The sequence below is a fragment of the Musa acuminata genome, chromosome BXJ3-10 (assembly GCF_036884655.1).
Source record: "Musa acuminata AAA Group cultivar baxijiao chromosome BXJ3-10, Cavendish_Baxijiao_AAA, whole genome shotgun sequence".
NCBI classification, from domain to species: domain Eukaryota; kingdom Viridiplantae; phylum Streptophyta; class Magnoliopsida; order Zingiberales; family Musaceae; genus Musa; species Musa acuminata.
Genome location: NC_088358.1, coordinates 23448128 through 23470736, shown reverse-complemented (window position 1 = coordinate 23470736; position 22609 = coordinate 23448128). Strand labels below are relative to the sequence as shown.

The following is a 22609-nucleotide window of genomic DNA, read 5'->3' as shown; positions in this document are numbered from 1 at the left end:
ACTCCTTTAAAGGAAAAGTAAATGATTGATTCCTTCTCATTTTGTATGTAAAGATGCTGTTCTTGATTGACTTGAGAAGGATAAAGCAAACTTTTCTTTCCTCCACAAGAATATATTGCAAAGCCACTGAAGAAGTTTCCTGACGGAAGAACAAGAAGAAAACAAAGGAAAGCCATCTTCTTCATCGGATAGATTTGGGTCAAGATTTGAGTCTAAATCAATCTTCCCTTAAATGTGGGGCCCGCCTGTGGAGCCTTCTTATACGTTATTCTAACAGGTTGGTGTGTCGCCACGTCAGCGTAGGGCGTATGGGTCAAACGCCGTCTGTCGTCACGTAAGTCGTAACGTTCAGGTCCGGACATAGAGTAGCGCTCTCGCTCGTGGGTAAGGAACCACGTTACCCGCGGACTTACCTGTTTTATGATTTGCCTTCCTTATGGGACACGGTGGGCCTTCCAATTGCACGTCTTGGTGAAACGAGTATTCGGACAAAGTGCGAAGGAACATTACAGTCACACCAAAGTAGCCGTTGGAGAGGCGGCCAACGGGCTTCTCTGCTTTGAAATCCCCATTTCACACGAACACCTCTCTAAATAAACGCCCGAATCAACAACACACAAGAAAGAAAGAAAGACATGATGGGGGACAAGGAGAGATCGAAATCAGAGGAGAAGGAGATCAAGATCGCCGTCCTCTCCGTCCTCAAGAAGGGCAGCATCCTAAAGCGCCTCTTCCTTAACTTGCCCCCTCCTCATCCGCCGCATCCGACGACGGCCGGAGACGGCGGCCACATTCCTAACCCAGGTGGGGGAGAAGTAGACGATGAGGACCGCCCGATCCTCTTCGGTCGCCATCCAGATTGTCACGTCGTCCTCGATCACCCCAGCATCAGCCGCTTCCACCTCGCCGCCCGCCTCGTTCCCTCGCTGCGGAAGCTTGCCGTCACCGATCTCTCCTCCGGTGCGTCCTCCTACTCCTCCTCCTCCAATTCCCGATATTTTTCTCTTCTTCTTCCTCTTATTCTCATTGTTTCGGGATCGGTGGTTGATTCGGTTCCCTTCGGTATCCAGTTCATGGGACTTGGGTTTCCGGAACCAAGATCCCGCCCAACGTGGCGGTCGACATGGTAGATGGCGACATTCTGAGGCTCGGCGCCTCGACGAGGGTTTACAGGCTTCAATGGGTCTCATCAAGCCGCGCGCTTGAGATGGATAACCCATTGGAGCCATTGGTTGAAGACAAGGTAGAAGCCAATCAGGTTTTTCGATCTTTTCACTTCTCCTAGATTCAAGTTCTGTCCTTTCGATCTCTGCAAAACCGTTTACTTCAATTGGGATTTTACAGGATGATTGCGAGGAGTTACTAACTGACATGATCGAAATGTGGCCTACTGTGATACCTTCGGCGCCACCTTTGCCGGAATCTATGAATCCATCACCTTTGCCAGCCACGATGGAACAACAGAGCCCAATACTCGAAGCAGAGGGCTCAAGCCTCTTTGCTGCCTTGCCGATGCCTGAGTTCGTTGTGTCTTCGATGCCAACCATGGACAAGAATTCGTCTCCTCAGGTGTTATCTGCTGTTCAGCAACCATTCGAGGGGGACCACCTGAGCCTGGAGAGGTCCGAGACGGGGAGCTTTCCGTCAAGCCTCTTGTCAAGGAGGAGTAAGTCGAGGTCTGTTGGCTTCCTTCGAATCGAGACGGGGAGGGGCAAGGAGAAAATCACAAATACAAGACCTGATGCAGAGGTCGGAGGAAGTACAGGGAAAGAGAATAACAGTGTTTGTGATCGAGCTCAGAGAGAGGAAAAACTTTGCAGGGTGCTCTTTGAAAATGGTCAAGATAGAGAAGAACATTTTGATTCAGATAAGGAGAACGTAACACCAATGTCAAGCCGAAAGATTAAGAGGACCAGCAGGGTTCTGCAGAAATCTGGGTGTGTTGCAGAACATTCTAATGTTGCAGATAAGGTCCGGCCAGCTCAAGAAGACAACTGCAAACATGAGGTACTCAGTGACTTGAGGGCTAGAAAAGCCTCCTCTGAGAACCTAGCAAAGAGTAACATCTTTAAATCTAGCACTTGTGCTGGGAAGTCAAAGAAATATCAGGAAGATCTGCAGATAATACATTCTAACTCCATCACAAATTCAAGTGTGTTGGAAGAAGATGTGCTCTATGGTGACAAAGAGAACTGGACACCAGACTCATGTAAACATATGAAATCGAGGAAAGTGTGTGGTGGAACTCTTATGAAGGTTGAAGACAATGAGAACACGTTTCCTTCAGACAAGGAGAATCTGACGCCCGACATCTCGCGATCTGCGAAGTCGAAGGAGTCTTCCTTCAGTAGCTGTGCGAGAATCGAGAAGGAGATCTTGAAGAGAAGAGTGGAACGGATTCCCTTTCAAACTCTGCTGGAGATTTCTGCTTCGAAAAGCTGCGATGCTACTTCGGAGGTTAACTGTGCTTCCACCAAGGATGCTCCGACTTCAGAATGTGAACCGAATCGCTCTTCCGTAAGTTTTTTAGAAAGATACTGCTGCTGCATGAATTTATTTGTCAGCCAAATGTTTGATTGATTTCGATCCTTAGTTGCAGAGACAACCCATGGGCGAAGTGATTCCCAAAGCAGAAGAGAGGAAGATCTGGAACATTGTGGTCGAAGCAAATTGCTTTCTGGATGAAGAATCAAGAAGGTCCCTGCAGCTCCTCGAAGGCCTAAAGGGGACTCACCTCATCGTCCCACGAATAGGTAAGCTCAGCTTGATTCTTCCCCTGTTTCAATCTAACATCTTTATGCAGCTAAACATCAGCTGCTGCTCTCTTGTCTTGCAGTCATAAGGGAACTCGACTGCCTCAAGCGGCGCGAGAGCCTCTTCAGCAAATCAACAAAAATGGCATCCAAAGGACTGCAATGGATAGAAGAGTGTATGGTGAACACAAGTTGGTGGATTCATGTTCAGAGCTCATCCGAGACGCTGCCGGTGCTGCCAACCCCCCCTGCCTCACCTCGATCACCATTTGGCGACGGCACCGACTCCAAATCCTTCTCCGCCTACGGAAGCTTGACTGAGATCGTTTCTCCGACCGCGGAAGACCACATCCTCGACTGCGCGCTCTTGTTCAAGAAAACGAAGAATGACGGCCAACAATTCATCCTCTTATCCAACAGCATTACGCTGAAGATCAAAGCCATGGCAGAGGTGTGCATATAGTTCGGATAGAGAGGTTTCTTCCTCCTCGCCCTGTGAAGCTAAAACTTGGGTTTGTGCGCGTTGCAGGGGCTGCTATGCGAGACTCCCAAGGAATTCCGCGCAAGTCTCGTGAATCCATTTTCCAACAGGTTTCTCTGGGGGAGCAGCAGTCCGAGAGGATCGACGTGGCGTTGTTCGTCGAGTGATGTTGGGCTGCTCCACAATCCCCTCCTTCGTCAACCTGTAAGAACAGTAGGGAAAGCAGCTGAGGCTGCTAAAGGATTAAAGCTTATACTGATGCATAATTCCCAGTATGGACAAAGTAATCCAGTCAAGTGACAAAAAAGAGGAAGCAAATCTCTCTTCAAGATTGTAGAGATGCAATTCTAAATGCATTCGAGTCAATTTATCTATGCATATTTTATTTTATTTTATGTAATATCATTTTTAATTTAATTTAATAGTATCTGAAAATCTAATTTATTGACTTCCTATATCCATCAAAATCGATGTCAAACCGATTAAAAGGTTTCTAAACCGAACGATGTCATGCACGTCATCAAATGTCCATTCCTCGGATCGGGTCGAGGATAGATGGTACCCGGATCCGATAACGCCCGACACTATCTCCAAGGCGCCCGGGGACTACAAAAGCCCCACGTGTCGGCTCCTCTGCTGCTTCCCAGTGCCCCCGTCACCTCCAATGTCTATCGTCTGCTTCCGGTCGTTGGTCTTCCTCCATCAATCCCGCCCCAATCTGCTCCTCCACCGAGCTCCTCCAAGGTGTGGTTTTTATCGACGCCCGACGCGCTCCACTGTCAGAGCCCTCTCCGGCATCCCGGACCAAGCCGACCCGAGGTATCGTAGATGGAAGAAGGTTCTCACCACCGCTGCCAGCCTCTACCCTCTCTATGTGACCATCGGAGGGACCGTCGCCTGCGTGAATCCGTCGGCTTTCTCTTGGTTCGTGAAGCGTGGGCCGGCTTCTTATAGCTTCTCTTTGGGTTTTATCATGCTGGCTACGGGTCTCACTCTGGAACTGAAGGACCTGTTCGCACTCTTCCAGGAAAGGCCTTTCTCTGTGAGTAATTACAAAGGAATAATTGAACGAACCATAAAATATTCAAACCCTTTTGACTTCTATGTTCCTTTTTTTTGGAATTCAGGATGTCTAACTTGAAAAGATTTATTCTTCATCTGTGTTAGGGAATTTCTCGAATGCTTATCTTTAAATTGGATCCTGATGGATCTCTTAAGTTGACTCACGGTGTCATTCCAGAGCTTATGTTTTGGTTGAGAGTCACAACTGTGTATAAATTCAGACAAGTAAAGTATGTAATGATGTGATGTGTTCGTTTTTGTTGGTCTCGGCGATACATCAGAGGATTACTACTTGCAATATGGTTTGGAGTTTGACAATTTTGTGAGTAGTCCAAAGTCAAACCTATTATCGATCCAAGTATCACATCACCATATCAACGAATTGGTCATGTTCAAGAGTACTTGGCAAGAAAATTCAAGAAAAATGATATTGTAGGAATGCATATTAATGTTTGGAAGAGGACAAGCAGCTACTGCTGAAGTCTGACAATATCGTCTTTCAACCGTCTGAGAGATATTAAAATTGCTGCCGGATTTCTAGTTAGCCTCAAAATGTGAATTCTGAGGAGTAAAAATGTTGTTTGGCCTTCTTTGTGTAGTTGGATGGTGACTGCTTGTTTGTTAATCTGGAAAAGAAATGACTTGAAGAACTTCTCTTCTGTGGGCTATGTAGTTGCTGATATAGGAGAATAAATCCTGCTAAGATCTTCGGAATCTGCTTGGCTTAATATGGATTTTATCTGATTGCTCACCACCTATTTTCTGCACTCATGGATAAGACATCCCTTTAAATGTTTTCTTACTGTTTTCTCTTCTGTTTGTGTTTGTAGATACTGTTGGGTTTTGTTGCTCAATACACAATTATGCCAGCTTTTGGAGTTATACTGAGCAAAGCAGTCGGTCTTCCACCATCTCTTTCGGTAGGTCTAATTCTGCTCGCCTGTTGTCCTGCGGGAACTGCATCCAATGTGGTAAGTCATTTCATTTCTGGACGAGATCAATGAAATGCTCTTCCCTAGAGTTACTTTCTGATTCTTCACTTAAAACTGTTGTCATATTTCTCATGATCCAGTAACAAAACTTTCATAATACCAAAAGCATTCTTGCTCTTTTTATGCGAGAAGAAGATTCATGAACTCAAGACTGCTAACTTCTTTATCCTCTCTTCTTTCACTATCATCATTTTCCTATATATTTCAATGCTGATGCCCCATGTGTATGATCTTTCCTATAATCCAAGTTTTTTTTATTCTCTTAAATATTGCTATAAAGTAATTCTGATGTAGATGGGTTGCATAAAATTAGGAAATTATGCATTTCAGGAAAAAAAATATATCACCTGATGAGAAGTCCCAGGTTTTAAAAATTCTCCTGTTCTTTAATATCCTTCTTTCAAATAGTGTTGCAGGTGACATTAATTGCTAGAGGAGATGTGCCATTAGCCATCGTGATGACTGTATGCACCACCCTTGCTGCAGTACTTCTTACTCCTCTTTTAACCAAAATTCTTGCTGGAACTTTTGTGTCTGTGGATGCCATTAGACTGTCCATCAGTACTCTCCAGGTAAAATTCAAACAGTTCATCGATCTCTTTTTGTTACTTTTTCCTTCGTCAGGAATAATGTGTTTTTTGCTTTTAGGTAGTTGTTGCTCCGGTTCTGTTGGGATCTTATTTGCAAAGTGCATTTCCAGCTATCGTGAAAGCCATCATCCCATTTGCTCCCCTTCTTGCTGTATTAGCTTCTTCGCTTCTCTCAAGCAGGTCTGGGATGAGAAAATTTGCTTAGTTGCCTATTTCTTGTTTCTTTTCTATCTGCATGTTGTCCTTCACACAAGTTTCTCGGATGTTGCAGTGTGTTCTCGGAAAATGTGGTGCGATTTAGAACATCAACTCTGAATGGTTCTGGTGGTTCTGACATAATTTCTGGAGATATGGGTGTTGTGATACTTGCAGTGTTTTTATTACATTTTGCAGGCTTTTTGTTGGGGTATGGATTTTCCCTCAAGCTTATTATACATCAGAAAATTTTTATCATCAAGCAGGAGATGTATTTTCTTATTTATTTATTTATTTATTTAACCAGTTGAAAAGATAATTTCTTAAACATAGTAAAGACGATTAGAACCTTTCTGATAGTATGTGTATGCTTTTTTGTATAGATACCTGTCAGCAGCTATGTGTGGCATGGGAGAAAAACAGCGACGAGCAATCTCAATCGAGGTATCTGTTCATCTGAGAACAGAACATTCACCTAGTCAATTTCTAATCTCTAGCTTCCGAACATTTAGTGTAAATAAAGCTTTTCACTTTGTAGATTAAGTTAATATGAACCTTTTAAAGGCACTCAAGTCCAACTTGTAGATTTTTAGTAGGAACTATTCATGCATGTTTACCATTCTTGCCAACTTTTGTTACTAGATGAGCTCTTTTCTTGTAAGTGCATACAATCGAAGAGTTATCACTAGTGTTGTTACTATTCTACCATCCTATCATCCTTCATGCAAATAGGCACATAAAGATGACAGTTCCAAACTTTCTTAGAATATTTTGGTTCCTTTTTCACACGCAGGTCGGTATGCAAAACTGTTCGTTGGGTGTTGTCTTAGCGACTTCGCACTTTTCCTCCCCGCTGGTCGCCTTGCCGCCTGCGCTATCGGCTATTATCATGAACATCATGGGTAGCTCCCTCGGTGCAGTATGGCGATACTGGCTCCCTTCTGATGCTGATACCGAGGATTGACACAAAAATGAAGACAATGTTGTTATCGAGTTTCGTAATGTTGGAACTTTATTTCATTAAAATGCTTCTGGTCCAGTGAGGACAGTCTCAAGTCTCAGTCAATTATCTTCATTGTATATTTGTTCTAAAGAAAATATGGGTGTTGTGTGTATATGAAGAATTAAATTACCATAGAGGAAAATTGTTCGGTTCACAGAGTTCCTTCATTTGCGAGGATTGTAATTGTATGTATATTTGCTGTTTGCTTATTGCGACAATTATATCCTCGGACGGGGAAACCGCGATTGTCGGTGCCTCCTACTCCGACAAGCTTCTCAATTTCTTTGGAGGACAATGGCTTGGTTCCGGTTGTTGAGCCTAAGATGTTGCTTGATGGAAGCCATGGAATCGAAAGGACCTTCGAGGTGGTACAGAAAGTGTGGGCTGAGGTCTTCTTCCACCTGGCTGAGAACAATGTCATGTTCGAGGGTATCCTCCTCTCACCCCTGGCGCTGAATGCACAGAGAAAGCCACACCGGAACAGGTTGCCGAGTACACCTTGAAGCTCCTGCACAGAAGAATCCCACCTGCTGCTCCTGGCATCATGCTACAGCACTAAACCATCATCATGATCTTTGCATTAGATTCCCTAACACAGGTGATGATGATCGATGCTCTTGCATGCACTCTTGAACAGTTCCTCTCCGGTGGGCGGTCGGAAGTGGAGGCAACCTCGAACTTGAATGCACATGAACCAGAGCCCCAACCCATGGCATGTCTCCTCCTACGCCTGAGCTCTGCAGAACACATGCCTGAAGCCGTGGGGAGGAAGGCCGGAGAAGGAAAAGGCTGCCCAAGATGCTCTCCTCGTCCGTGCCAAGGCCGACTCCCTCGCTCAGCGCCGCAAGTAGACAGGAGAAGGCGAATCGGCGGAAGCTAAAGAAGGGATGTCCGTCAAGAACTACAGGTACTGAGAACCGAGCAACGCCATTAATTTTGATTACTGCTGTGTTCAAGGTAGGAGATGATCGCTGTGGTCAAGCATTCCAAAGCATCAGACAACATTTGGTATTAAGACTACCATACATTGATCGATTTCATCTGTTGCAAACATATCAACATTCATCGATATAAACAGTACAATAAGATTAATTAGGAGCATATAAGACAACGAAGATTCTCTCATTGATCCAAACATATCATTGGAAATTCTCCACTGGCATGCACTTCCTTGACCCTCATGTCATACTCATACTCATCATCATCATCTTCTTCTTCTTCCTCTTCGGTCTCCCTTTTCTCTTGCTTGCCCTCCTCCTGCTCATCTTCCTTGGCCCAACCCGAGCCTGCCGTCAATGGTGTTGACGCCGCCGGCGGGATCCTTGCCTCCTCAACAATCTTCATTATCTCCTCCTCGCTTTGAAGAGAGTAGGCAAGTCCGCTGGCATCCCTCTTGTAGTACATTGCTTGTGCTACCTCTGTTAGGCCCCTGGGCAAGTTCTTCAAGAACCAAGGGTGGTTCCTTATCTCCCTCACAGTAATCCTCTGCACAAAGACCAACTCAGTGATCTGAGATGCCACTGGAACTTGTACTCAGGATTTACCTTTGATGGGTCAGCAACAAAGATCCTGGAGATCAGTTGTCTGCAATCCTGGGAAATATGAACGTACTCGGGTATTCTGTACTGCACTGAAACTATCCTCTGCAATCGAAGAAGACAGTCCAACTGAGACCAGAAGAATGATGACAGGAATGAGATGATGGAGATGAAGCTAATACCGCCATGGTCTTCCTAAAATTCTTGGGGTCGTCCGGTTCTTCAAATGGGTACGCTCCCACCAGCATCACATACAATGTTACTCCACATGACCACACATCAGCCATCTGCACCGACCGGCAATGATGTCTATCTGCTTTGCCAATTTACTAGAATCGAAATCATAAGGGAGAATGGAAAGCTATTCATCACAGGAATCCGTATTATCTGGAAGTCAAGTGTCAGCCAAAAGGGCCCCACACGCCATTCTCCGCCACCGTCGGTCCTCGTCAACGTACTGGTTGCGTCGCAGCACGAGGAGGAAGAAGAGAGGAAGGAACAGAGGAGAGCGATGGATGGATCAAATTACGGAACTGACCTTGCCGTCGTACTCACGCCGGGAGAGCACCTCGGGGGCGATGTATGCCGGCGTACCCACCGTGGACTTGGGGCGAGAGTGGAGCAACGACGACTGCTCTTCCATGCAAGAAACGAATGCAAAAAGGGATCTTCACTAGAAAATTCGAATCGATTTGGCTCTGAGGTGAAGGGGAAGAGGTTTTGAGGATGGATAACCTTGGAGTAACCGAAGTCGCAGATCTTGAGGCGCGGCGCCGGGCTGCCATCGAGCAACGTGTTCTCCAGTTTCAGATCGCGGTGGCAGATTTGCTGCAAACAACCGATTGGTTCAGTAATTTGGGAAAAAGATGCGAGTTTGAAGGGAATTTACCATGTAATGGCAGTAGCTGACGCCGGAGATGAGCTGCTGAAAGAAATATCTTGCCTGTAGAAGCGACAGCTGAAAGGTGAGAGACAGCGATTGATGCGAAATTGCGGAGGAAATCAGAAACATGAGGCCGAAGAAAAAGCAACGGGGGAGGGAACAAGGAACCTCATCTTCGCTGAATCTTCCCGCGTGACAGATGCGCTCGAAGAGCTCTCCGCCGGCGGCGTACTCCATCACGATCGCCAGATGCGTGGGCGTCAGCACGACCTGCAGCTCAAATCACGGTCAGGACAAGCAAAAAAGAACCATTTTTTGGTCGTGAAACAGAGAGATGAAAGGCTAAGCAGAGGCAATTTTAGGGACTTGCTAATGCCGACACATTTACCTCTTTGAATCGGATGATATTGGGATGGCAAAGCGACCGCTGGTTAATGATCTCTCTCGCGACGTTCTCGTTGATCTGCGAGACCCAAAGTGAGACGACATCCACCACCAAAAGCAGGGGATTAAAGAGAAGAAAAACTGGACCTTGTGGCCTCTGGGGATGTACTTCATGGCGACGAGCTCTCCCGTCACCTTGTCCCTCATCAACCGCGCCACGCCGAAGTTGCCCGACCCGATATCCTTCACCAGCTCGTACTTCTCCATTATCTCTCCCGCCAAGGTCAGACCCTAAGAACACGAAAGAAGACGCCTTTTTTCGGGTCGATCGGAGGTGAAAGATCACGAGTTCTTCGAAAGCTCTAAAGAAGAGGATCCAGAAGAGGAGGAGGAAGAAGAAAGCGTGAGGACAAAGGAACGCGGTGCGAGGAATACTTTGGACATATTTATCCCAAAGACTTGCCTTCGACTCATAACAGGGGAAAAGCGAACGACGCGAGAGGGAAGACGGGTAGTAGCAGTACAAAATAGCGGCTGAGCTCGGACAAGACGCGACTCGTCCGCCGCCTTTTTACACGAGCAGCATTACTCGACTCACGTCCCCTACCAAACTTGTGGTTGGGCAAAACGATGCGGGACCCATACGTTGGTCCATATCTCATTTCGTAGACCGTTCAATTCGTGGCGTCACGAAATATCTTCCTTGAAAACGAGTGGATAAGACACGTGGAAGAGATGAATCGTTCGTGATGGAGAGATAGTGACGGCGATTGACGAAGGATAGCCCACATGATGGGCTGATTACGCACGGTTGTTAAAGCATCAAGCCACGATTTGTCCGGGCTGACGGGGACCCGATGATCTCGATATTGATTCTTATGCTTGTGGACTGGACTACTATATAATTTAAAGTCTCAGCATGACATCAGAGCACGCTAAAATAAGGCTCTTATTATTAATTGAGGAAAATCAATTAACCCTGATGTAACCCATGGGCTCCACATGGCCAGGTTTGTGTGTGAGAGAGGCCTCACATGGGTCGGAAGTTGGGTAACTGAACCCCCGGACTTAGGTCAGCCAAGATGGCCGTACCATTGCCGACAGGTCATGCACATGCATGATCGTACGTGGACGATGTCATGGAAACTATTATTATTATTATTATTATTATTATTATTATTTTATATGAAATAGATATTATTATTATTTCTTCTTCTAAATCACAAAAAACAAAAGAGTAATTGTTGACTTCAGAATGCAAGTTGTGCCTATCGAGTTGATTAATAGGAAGGAGATCAACGTGTGCAGGTGGGTGAAGCTGGCTATTATAAACACTCATTAAATAGAATAATACTATGCAAGATAGGGATAAACGTGGAAAAATATTATAATGAAAGTGAAAATATGCAGATGTTACCAAAAAGAAGTAATACTTCAATAAAAATAAAAATTATAAAGAGTAGCCATAATGTTGACTAGCAGCACGTTGCAGTAGTAAGGACAAGAAAAGGATTGCTTACCTATGGAGCTCTGACTACTGTTCAAAAATAAATCAATCAAACAGATCAGGTAAAGAGTTATTTTTATTAGGCTCATGTTGCATTTTCTACTCTTTACTATAATCCAATACATAAATATTGGAAATCGTTCTACGATAGATTTTACAGAGCACCCATGATATAGTTACCACATGATTGATGCCTTTTAACCTCTCGTAGTCGCAGAGGCAGACTCCAAAGTGCTGAAAAATTAGTAGCAGTAGCCGTCTGATACGCTCCCTCCAACTCTGTCGCGAGGTATGAGACGCAACTCTGAGCCATGCTTCAGAAACACATTACCTGCATAAAGCATATCAAATAGCAGATGTGTATAATGATCTGATGTCCCAAAATCACATTTCTTGTGTGAATCAGGAAATGCCAATTATGATGACAAGTGACAAGAAAAATCAAGCTTCTGGGAGCAAAAAAGGGGAAAGAACAACTTCAAGCGAGGTTGCAGAACCAAATGGCGATGTGATCCTCTTTGAAGGGTCAGCGAGTGACGCCGGAACAGTTCAACAAATCAAGTAACGACAACCTTTATATTTAAGAAAATATCACTTTGAAGTGCCAATTCCTCGGTCTCGATTCCTCACATGCTTAGACTACCAATCAAGTGTCAGTTATTTGTCTGCACACGAGTTGAGCAATTACATTGCCTCAATCCTACACTCTCTAGAACAACGTTCCATATTCCATATACTAAAAGAAATGAACTAATCAGGATGGTATTAAGCAGAGAAAATAAAACTAATGCTGCTTATTTAGCTTTGATCGGTAGAATAATCCTTGCAGGTTCTTTTGAAAGGTCTAGTCATGTGTCCTTCCGCATACAAGTAGCAAACAAATTAACTCTAAATAAAATGATCAGTTCGAACAAATGAACAACTAAAACTCACAAAAGTGTCCATATACAAGGAAATGACTGTTTATAATATCTCTTCTCAAATCGTCACTAACCAACTCCAATAATGAAACTGATCTTGTGAACTATGCCACCACAATGAAACTTCAATGGTCTGCCCATTTGATAACTTGTTATTTTTTATATTTTTTTGAAACAAATAAATAAATTTTCCTGCAGACTAAAAGGACAAATTATGAAGGTATATGTAGATTGGCCTTTGTTGTGAATTACTTGAAAGTGTGAACTGAAAACAAGACTAACACAAATTGGCCAAGTAAACAAGTAGTATCAAATATCATATCTTCTGTATGTTCATCTTAGCACAGAGACTATTAAAAGGAGCTGGGTCATTTATTTACTTTTGCAATTTCCACTCTTTGTAGAGAATATTGACCAATTGTCTTGAAGCTTCTCGATAGTTATTTTCTATGTCCTCCCCATAGTAACTAACATCCATCATCCAACTGACATACTAGTCGAAAGTACAAGTAAAGATCAATGGATCAAATATCATCAAGCTCTCTCCCTTATTTTGGATTGCCATTACAAGACATAGAACTGTGAATCTAATCCACCACTAAACTCAATAATTATGCAAGCTAACATAATTTTGCTATATATACGATTAGGAGTAAAAATACACTTTAAGTGCCTACTTAAACCTTCAACAACACAGATACCTTGATATTTTTGCAAGATCTCAGATGTGACAATTTGTAAACCAACTTTAATATCCTAAACCTGTCCAAACTAGAAAGAACCAAAAGATATAATTCATCGTTGTTTGTATCACTTCTTGCATTCTAAGAAATAAGAATCATTACCTCAAAATACTTCCTAACATTAAAATTATCATTCTTTGACTACAAGTAAAACACTGATATATGGGCAAGCCTGAAGCCGGATTTCAACAAAAAATATGAAAAGCTAATTTTCAACTATCATTGGCCAAGGTGAAAGTGTCACGAGAAAATTGCACAACCGTGAAGGAAACATAAGCTATCGACAGATAAGGAAAGGTCAAGATGGTCACAACATACCAGCACTTTGTTGCGGGTTAATTCCCACACCATCTGCAAAGGGGAAAAAGTTCATGAATTTCACGTGCTGCACAGATAAATCCTATGAAAAATGTAGTACAATTATTATTGTCGACATGAAGCTAGAAACTGTGTGGGTTTCATTTACATCTACCAAAGAAAATATTTCCAATCCATTATATTGCAGCGGAAGAAAAAGCTGAACAGAAATTCTCCACAGCTATATTTCATTTTGTTTAGCATCCACAAAAAGAACTCTTTAATGTAGAAATCTACACAAAGCACTTCCACTTAAAGTCTAATTTCGCATTAAGGCCGCAACTGTGCCGAAACTTAATAGACAAATCACTTGGAAAACACGAAAGGGAACCTTCAGATCTAACGATTCTCACACAATCATCAAAGCCTGCCAAAATTCAACCTGTTTCTTCAACCTAGGATTAGAATCACAATCTACAAGAATTTACCATTGGTGATGATGGCGCTGGTCTGAGGAGGGACCTTGAACTCCTCTGCCGCAAACTTTAGCACCGCAGTAAAGGGCGCCGCCTCAGGTACGTTGAAACTGAAATCCGATCGACAGATTAGCGGAGAACAACCTAGGAATCGAAAGAGGGCGACGACAGTTGGAAAGCGAAAACGGGGCTTACACTTTGTAGGGTAGCTTCGGATCGGATGTCAGGATCACCTTGAACGAGACCTTCCCACCACCTCCTGCTGCCGTCGCCGCCGCCATCTCTCACGCTGCGATGAAGAATCGCCCCAGAGAGAGAGAGAGAGAGAGAGAGAGAGAGAGAACACAATCTGGAACGAGGTCGGGGGGCATGAACAACGGATCGCTTTATACGATCGCTCAGAACCGTTATAATATACAGAAAACCGGTATAGTGTTTATATTGAAAATTACATACCGTTATAAGTTATCCGTCTTGAGAAAATTGCATGCGTTGGTTTTCCAGTTAATAATATCAATGAAAAAGCAAAAAATCATATTTTATATAATTATCTCCAAAATTAGGTTTGAACAATTACAATTTTCAATATAATTAATCTATTTAACCTATTATTGGATTCAAATCCGCACAACCCAAACTCAATAGCACTAAATCTCATCTTTAAGTCATAGTGCCGAATCTCACAAATATTTTATGCCTGATGTGATGCAAAGCAAAGAAATATATAGTTGCGCATGGAATCTTTGTCTCTGTGTACACCCATTATGATGCAGATAGAGGCTGAGGGACTCGAAAGCATAAAGGTTTATCAATGACTTCTTCAAAGAAAGATACTCAACTTTGTCCCCTGATGCAAATTCCAAACTCTTTAATCAAAAGATGAATTCATCTCAGTGACCATCAAAGTATACTGCATTATCAAAGTAAAAAACACAAGAGAACTTGATTTCTCATCAAGTATTGTGTAGCCATCTTTTTTCCTCTCACAGAGTTTGACCTGTTCTACCAATTGTCTTGATTCCCTTTACCCTTTCTGTTTGATTTCGAGCCGAAGGAAGAAGAGATACCTCGAGCTGAACCGGCAACCAAAGATCCAGTCTTTACCCCATTTCTGTCTTCATTTCATATAAAGGAAGACAATAATGTTGCAGTCAACACCACCAAAATACCAAACAAGAAGTCTTCAATCTTGCAGCTAATAACGTATAAAACAGAATAGTTACTTGAAATTTATATAATCCATAAAGAATAAAAATATATTGAGTAGCCTTTTGAGGTTAAGGCCATATTCTTCAGCATGATCTCTTAACCAAAGCTTCTGCTTGGAAGATGTTCCTTACAGCATAGAAAGGGCAATCCACAGTTTCTCCACTGTATATATAAGCACAAGTTACTGCACACAAATTATTCCCTTCAGCTGGATATGGATCAGAGTAAGTATTTCTTGGCTTCCCCTTTAATCATCAAGGGAAGACAGAGAGGAGAAGCTTATATGTTGATTAAGCTATCAGACTTCATATTCTCTTACCAGTGTTTGTGGGGTAAGTTTCACAGAAGCAACGGCAGCATCGAATAATTTGCCAGTTCATTCTGGAAACATTTATGTTTTAGTTTAATGCTACTTGTCATCATTTCCTGTTGCAATTGGAGCATCACTTTAAATAAGCCACAGGAAAGAAAATATTTAGCCCAACAGTACTTTCAGCAATTTATACTCTGGGCATCCATGAGGCCATGATGCACCAAATCGTATAGTTTGGACAACAAATATGGTTCTGTGGTCACAAGCTGCAGCATAAAGTTTCCTTCCATGACAATAAATTCTCATTAAGTTAAAAATTACTTGATGGATTCTCTAAGGTATGAGTATGACATATGCATGCATGGTTAGTGATCTACATGCATTTTGGCATTTAAGTAGCATCTGAAAGATGCAATTTAACATGAAAACCTTACATTTTTCGTTGTAGGACCAACAATATTCTAGCAAGGAACTGGAGAAGAGAGGTCAGATGGAAGAAGAAGAAAACACATATATAAACAAAATGTTATATTTATAGAAAAGATATCTGACAACAATATGGACCATGCTTCTAAACAAGCACAAAACATGAAGAAAGCTATTATCTGATATATTGGATGGTTCTGTACTATTATCAAAATCTGGATACTCATTTTTTAGATAAAAATGTAAAAAAGAAATGGAGTTTTCAACAGTCATGATAATGTTTTTCTGCTAGAGGACAATGCAATTAAAGGCGAATCTAATGCTGTTGTAGAGCCCAAAAGATAAAGAAGTGCTCCAAAATAAGTTGCCTAGTTGATATCTCAGGCTGACAGAAACTCTAATGCATGGTTAAACACAAAAGCAGGTGTAGAATAGAACACTTGCAGCTATGACACCTCCAGTTGTGAAACCTATGAAAGGAATTCTTGCACAATAGAATAGTAATACTACATTAGCAACAAGTGATTATTGTAGTAGTAGTAGTAGTAGTAGTAGATAGTAAAAGTATAAAGTTTGCAGATACAAAAGTTCTTCATATGACATATAAAGCCCAAATTTATGTTGCTGGGGCTCAGATCTGGAGTGTGAAGTGCAATAAGAATCATACTGTTAGGCATGACATCTAAAGATCTAAAAGAACTTAATAAAGTTATAACTATTTTCAGTGTCACACACTTTTCCTTTCTTCTGATTGCTTCCATCCTCATCTCTTCTTTTACTCTCTACTTTTCTTCTCTTTCTTCACATTGCGTGACCTCTTCACCATCTACTGCTAATCCTCCTTTCTCTAAGCAGGCAACAACGGACAACAGTCAGAGCAGGCAAAATTATATGGTAAGATGCATGCCACTATAAGTCAGAACAGGCAATTGCCTGTACCGAATCTTTCGACTTGTACACAAAGCAAAACATCACATAAAGTTGGAGATCAATTGGGGAAGCTCGGTTAATAAGAACAATAACTTCATTAATCACATGATTGAAGATACATACGATGTGAATTTATAGTTAAATCAAAACAAGAAATGGACATCATTACGGATCAATATCAGCAAAACTCAAAAAAAAGTTCACCAGAAAAAGAAAGGGAAAACATACCATCAATTAGGAGAACAAGAACCATTCTTTTTCTTATTTTTCCCTTTTTTGTGGGTGCATGAAGCTATCCATCAATTGACGTTGGGGCAATCCCTTGCAAAATGGCCATGCTCTCCACAATTGTAACATCCACCTCCTCCTCCACCAGCAGCACCAGCACCAGCACCACCATAACCGCCGTACTTCCCTCCCCCTCCACCGCCTCCTCCACCACTTCCTCCTCCTTGTCTGCAATCCCTAGCTAGATGCCCATTTCTCCCGCAGTTGTAACAAGGCCCAACACCACCACCACCACCACCACCACCATATCCGCCACCACCGGCCCCACCATAACCACCGCCGCCGCCGCCGCCGCCCATCCTTCCACCTCTTCCACCACTCCTCCACCCTCTCCCATACCCACCACCCCCATAGCCACCTCCATACCCATACCCGCCGCCCCCGGCCCTACCCCTGCCGCCGGAACCACCCCTTCCGCCGCCGCCGAGGAAGATGGCCGCCCCATTGGGCCCGGTGACGTCCACGGCCTTGCTCCGGCCGTCATCGGCCTGATCCACGGAGAACTCGACGGCGTCACCCTCCGACAACGCCCGGAATCCCTCGGCCCGGATGGCGCTCTGGTGGACGAAGAGATCCTCGCCGCCGCCGTCCGGCGCGATGAAGCCAAAGCCCTTGGCGCCGCTGAACCAGATCACCGTCCCCGTCTGCCGCCTTGCATGCGCCATCTCGATCGAGACTCTCCGATCCAACCTCGCTCTCTGTTCTCCCGTCTCCCTCTTCGCTGGTTATTCACACAACGGACGGCTGTGATCGGGCCTTATCCGCGAAGGAAGGAATCACGATAAGATACTTAAGCTGGTGGTGGAGCGAAACAGTCACCTCTTCGCCACTTCCCGTCGCCAACAGTATTAACTGTCGACTTCTCCTTTCATTTTCCTTTTTATTCTTTCTATTTTTAACACTTAAAAAATATAATAAAGAGGACAAAAAAAATACAAAACCACTTTTTTTTTTCTTTTTTGTGGAGAATAAAATGTGACACAATCAATTAAAATTGCCACTGAGCAATTTGGCTGAATGCACTCTAATGCAGTCAGTACATATGGACACTGAGCAAGTGGCTCAAAGAATCCCAAAGCTAAGAAGCATTACTTTGAGGAGATCAGGAAGAAGAAGAATTCTGTCACCATTCAAAGATCAATATGGGATATGTTTTTTCTTTCCCTATGTAAGAAGAATATGCATCTTTCAAGCATTTGGTTTGAGCTGATGGAAGGATAGGATACTGATAGAAGCCAATGCCAACACAAAAGCAGTGGTTCTGCCTTCTCCAATATGGGGGATGAGATCCTTGTTGACAAAAGCTCACACTCGAATTATTCTGTGATGGAATAAGCTTTTGCTGAAAGAAATGCTCTTCATGGTTGGATAGGGAAGTGACAGTGACAAGATTTTGAGATACCAAATGAATGTGTTTGCTGTCAATCTATTTCTGGCACAGAATTGTAGATTTGCAAGATCACAACTGAGTACAGAATGCTCATCTTTGTTGCTATTCTTAGCTATAGAATCAAACTCATACATCAGTTCATCCTAATCCAAAGGCAATTTATCTCTGTAAGAAGATATGTGAAGATTTGCTCAGAGATGCCAGCTGCTGCAGAGGTCATGGATGATATGCACAAAAGAAAATTGCAGCTTGATAGTCTTCAATGGAAGATGTTATCACATCTTATCTAAAAAGCACAAATATGCATTCACTTTGGGCATTAGATATGTTCAGATCTGCATCACCTTTGGATTAAAGCAAGCCTATTCCTCCTCAAGGAATAGATGTGTTTTGGATCTTGTGAGAAGCTGACACCAAAGTGTTGATGTTCTTAGTGATGATGAGGATTTTGTGTCCCCAATTAATTGTTACTTGCTTCAGATTCAAGCTTGATTGAAGACGACGCCTAACTTCCAACAACAATAGATTTCGACAGATCATACAGTAAAAAGAATGAACTTATCTTTGTGAATCAATTGATCATTGTTTGCGCAAGAAGAATGATTATTCTCTGTATGAATCTGTTCTCATAAGAAAGCAATGGAATGTGCAATAATACTACATGAAATCATATCATTCTATTATTAGTTCATGAATCAGAACAATTCATGAAAGATTCAAATCAGAGATCATTCTATAATATGAGAACAGAAGAATCATAATGATGGTCATTACTCTGAAATTTGTCTTTGTGAAAGTGTTTGGATTGGAATGATGTTAACTGCATGAACTGATGTCCAATGGTTCAGATACCATAAATACTATTCTTATGTCCAACAGCTATATAACTAGATATTAAGTGCAAGAAATTGATGTCACTACCAACATCAAATAGAAGGAACTTTGATGTTGTGGATGCACTTTTTGGAGTTTCCATACTTGAAGCTTCCCACAGCATTTTACCAGAATCACATGCTAATTATTGGACTGAAAATGATATCTTTAGTTTTGGTGTTTTTGTATTCTGATTCCATATTATTTTACTTGTAAAAAATTTACTAAAAACTATAAATAAAGATATAGATGCTCTTAATTTAATTAGGGATATTATGTTATATAGAGCTCAATAATGACAAAAAATTCAACTAGTAGGAACATTAGCTCTTATTATTTTTGTGTTTCTTTGGCATACTTTTTCTCTATAATTGATTCTGTTCTCCCTGTGATTATAGCTTTTTTTTAATTTTTTGTATTAAGTAGCAGATTCATAATATATATAATTCTGTTACTTTTGACTATATATATATATATATATATATATATATATATATATATATATATATATATATATATATATATATATATATATATATATATATAAGATAATGTTATTATTCCCTCATATTCTAATTATTTATATAATATGAAAATAGCTCAAATTCAATCCGACAAACGAAAGGTAAAAATACTAAATCCATATGTCGAGATCTTAAATATTATATCAAACTGTGTCTTGCCACGGATTTAGCTGGTTTTTCCTAAGTCGGACGACACTCTTGCATATTCGTTCACAAAGGTCGACCTCCCTGAAAACTCCTATGGTCTTGTAGGACATACAAAAGAGAAAATAGGTCAGAGAAAGCACCTCACTCGGGATTCACAAGCAAACATTTCAGAAAACGCTTCATAGCCTATGCAAATTACAAATAGACTTTACAAGCTCTGAATGATTTTACAACAAAGGGTCAAAATGGTCTATTACAAATCGAATATCTGTCACAAGTGTCCACATGACATAATATTTATTTATAAGCCTAAAACGGCCACCAAACTCAACTAAAATGGGGCTGTTAAGCCTTCGACCGTCCCTCTATATGCTGTGCAAAGCATGAACAAATCAAATGACATGGACATACATAAGTATTATATCAAATATCCTATTTAGAATTTTGTCTGTGATATTCTCCCCTACTTATTCATTCGACGTCCTCGTCGAAGTCTTTGCCGATGTTGCAACTCCTCACCTTTGTTGAGTCTTCAATCTTCTGCTCCAATTGCAATGCGCATCTTGGCTCCCAACTGCTCTCTGTTACTATTATTAAGTAGTTGAACTTTTGATCCATTATACTACTTCAACTCGCTAGTGACTCTAACTCTAGTATGTGGTTGGCTGAGTTGTGTTGATTCCTGTTAGTTCCTACGGATCCTTCAGATGAAGGAAAAAACCATCCTTACTATATGCTAGTCTCTCAAATGCCTCATGCTACTTGAACTAGGTAGATGTTTGTTGGAGTTTTAACGAGCATCGCCATATAAACTTTTGAAGTTTTGGGTTATTCTTCCACAAAATTTGCCCAACGACTCTTTTTTCACTTAGTTGTCACTTCCAAGTAGATTTACATCACTTCCACTTTTAATTGACATTCTATTGGGAAATGAAGCGGATAATATACTCTCAATAGCACAGATCATTATTGGTGAGGATTTGACAACTATTATCTTCCATTATCTTTGAAGGGTATTTGTACCTGTATAGAGCTCCTCTATTGGATAGATAAAAGAATTATGGTACTTGGTTTCGCCTATTCTCTTAAGAGTTGAGAAGACAATGGTTACTTGACTTCGCCCGACTCCTCGAGGGTTGTACTTCATGCATTGAGTTGGTTACTAACCTTCGCCTACTCTTTGCTCACACTTCTGAAGCACTCAAAGTGTTTGCACTCCTTGTATTGAGTTAGCTACTATGATTCACCTTCTTAATACCATCGAATTTATGAAATGCAAGAAGTTTTCACCCCAACTTGGAGTAAGTAGCTAATAGTTTTGGTCGCCTCTGGGATTGTATCGTCTTCTCCAGCAACTCTGACGCTTACTCCATTGAGTAGCAAAGGTATAGCACTGCGTACTGCCTACTTCATTCTTTGGTCATGCACTCTTGCACTATCCAAAGTCCTTCACTTTCGGCTATCCTGATGAGAAGCTTGTTGACACCGGTCTTACGAAGTTCTTTAGGCCTTATCTCGATACTTGGAGTTTGCCTCTGCAAGCTCCACCTCCTCGACCCCTTTCATGACCAAGCACTCTCCCTCTATGAGAGCAAGGGATTGATGACTTCACAAAAGTCCCGCCTCTACGGTACCATAGCGCTACCATGCTCATGGTCCTATTATCCATCGTCTCGTATTTACATCCATTTTCTTCATGATCAGTAGATTTGCCTCTGTGGCACTCCTTTGAATCCACCTCCATTCTAATCGATGCTTTGTTTTGGGTAGCTAAGTCCCTCTAGACTTATCGTCGTTTCCTCGCCCTTTTCGACCTCCTACTTCAACACTGAAGCACCTCTGTGTTCTCTAAGTAGTTCCCCTTGGTCGATGGAAAGATAAACTGCAACTCACATGCATTGCCTCTATCATGATGTTGTAGGGTTTGCACCGATTCTGTTCTCTTTAGCTTCCTTGTTAGCGACGTTCGCTTACTCGACCTTGTCCTCTAACTTGTTGGGCTCCTTTAAGCAAATATAGACTCTGGAGCAGTCCAACTCTCCAATTGCTTTGATCATACTTCTACATGATCAAGTCCCTCCAATGGGACTCACTAGTACTTACATTCGAACTTTTCCCTCGGTGGTACACAAGCCCTATATGCTGATGACCAAGGCTTTCATCCGATGCAAAATTCGATGCACGCACGAAAGACCCGCCTCTACGGTACCATAGATTTCACTCCTTGAATCTATGACCCTTCTTGCCATCATGTTGTTCAGCGAAGTAGAGCTCTCAGTAGTTCTCGATCATATTTGTATATGATATAGTCCTTCACGGGACTATATTCGTGTGTATCATATTGCCACGAACTATTTCACCACGATCCGCTGCACCAAGTCGCCTAATAGTGACATCTTCATTGCATTCCGATCCTTGTGGGATAAACTCGGTTTGTGATCCCTCCATGTGCGGCCTCTGCTAACACATCATAAGGCCTCTTCCACCTTCAATTGTGTTTGTTCTATTGGCAATCGACCTTTGTCCCCCACCCTCTTGGGTCATACCTGAACAAAGTACTACTCTAGGATAGTCCGTCGCCTAATAGTTCTTGAAGTCCACCGACTTCGCTAAAATTAGTGCACTATTGTCTGGATCCTGTGCCTCTGCCCCTACCAGCACAATATCTGCTGCGCACCACTTCCT

The 22609-nt window shown here is 42.2% G+C and overlaps 5 protein-coding genes across 11 annotated transcripts; 2 read left to right on the top strand and 3 right to left on the bottom strand.

Annotated features, from left to right (window-relative positions):
* The first annotated feature begins 613 nt into the window (after window positions 1-613).
* Window positions 614-3663, top strand: LOC104000531 (FHA domain-containing protein PS1-like). Of its 3 annotated transcripts, none has more exons than XM_065170348.1 (6): window positions 614-960; window positions 1071-1258; window positions 1345-2517; window positions 2600-2753; window positions 2837-3204; window positions 3283-3663. In XM_065170348.1, exons 1-6 carry the CDS (start codon window positions 636-638, stop codon window positions 3532-3534), a joined length of 2460 nt encoding a protein of 819 aa, XP_065026420.1. In that variant the 5' UTR covers window positions 614-635; the 3' UTR covers window positions 3535-3663. The 3 variants fall into 3 exon arrangements, with proteins under 3 accessions (XP_065026420.1, XP_018675137.2, XP_018675135.2); XM_018819592.2 differs by having other exon boundaries at window positions 1071-1243; window positions 2594-2753; window positions 3283-3661; XM_018819590.2 differs by having other exon boundaries at window positions 2594-2753; window positions 3283-3661.
* A 61-nt stretch (window positions 3664-3724) lies between these two features.
* On the top strand, window positions 3725-7230 carry LOC104000291 (probable sodium/metabolite cotransporter BASS1, chloroplastic). Its single transcript, XM_009422299.3, has 7 exons — window positions 3725-4276; window positions 5127-5267; window positions 5705-5860; window positions 5937-6058; window positions 6150-6284; window positions 6457-6517; window positions 6867-7230. Exons 1-7 carry the CDS (start codon window positions 3740-3742, stop codon window positions 7035-7037), a joined length of 1323 nt encoding a protein of 440 aa, XP_009420574.3. The 5' UTR covers window positions 3725-3739; the 3' UTR covers window positions 7038-7230.
* An 818-nt stretch (window positions 7231-8048) lies between these two features.
* LOC135650772 (serine/threonine-protein kinase SAPK7-like) lies at window positions 8049-10663 on the bottom strand. 2 transcript variants are annotated; one of them, XM_065170351.1, is made up of 9 exons: window positions 10029-10663; window positions 9886-9960; window positions 9666-9767; window positions 9504-9557; window positions 9350-9442; window positions 9153-9245; window positions 8797-8901; window positions 8621-8719; window positions 8049-8561 (listed from the first exon to the last, which is right to left on the bottom strand). In XM_065170351.1, exons 1-9 carry the CDS (start codon window positions 10146-10148, stop codon window positions 8199-8201), a joined length of 1104 nt encoding a protein of 367 aa, XP_065026423.1. In that variant the 5' UTR covers window positions 10149-10663; the 3' UTR covers window positions 8049-8198. The 2 variants fall into 2 exon arrangements, with proteins under 2 accessions (XP_065026423.1, XP_065026422.1); XM_065170350.1 differs by having other exon boundaries at window positions 9504-9572; window positions 10029-10370.
* A 783-nt stretch (window positions 10664-11446) lies between these two features.
* LOC135650773 (ubiquitin-fold modifier 1-like) lies at window positions 11447-14464 on the bottom strand. The gene is made up of 4 exons (XM_065170356.1): window positions 14020-14464; window positions 13837-13934; window positions 13370-13402; window positions 11447-11719 (listed from the first exon to the last, which is right to left on the bottom strand). Exons 1-4 carry the CDS (start codon window positions 14103-14105, stop codon window positions 11631-11633), a joined length of 306 nt encoding a protein of 101 aa, XP_065026428.1. The 5' UTR covers window positions 14106-14464; the 3' UTR covers window positions 11447-11630.
* A 149-nt stretch (window positions 14465-14613) lies between these two features.
* Window positions 14614-17768, bottom strand: LOC135586985 (glycine-rich protein 2-like). Of its 4 annotated transcripts, none has more exons than XM_065170355.1 (2): window positions 16931-17768; window positions 14614-15019 (listed from the first exon to the last, which is right to left on the bottom strand). In XM_065170355.1, exon 1 carries the CDS (start codon window positions 17653-17655, stop codon window positions 17002-17004), a length of 654 nt encoding a protein of 217 aa, XP_065026427.1. In that variant the 5' UTR covers window positions 17656-17768; the 3' UTR covers window positions 14614-15019; window positions 16931-17001. The 4 variants fall into 4 exon arrangements, with proteins under 4 accessions (XP_065026427.1, XP_065026424.1, XP_065026426.1 ...); XM_065170352.1 differs by having other exon boundaries at window positions 14614-14939; XM_065170354.1 differs by having other exon boundaries at window positions 14614-14935.
* Window positions 17769-22609: the final 4841 nt, after the last annotated feature.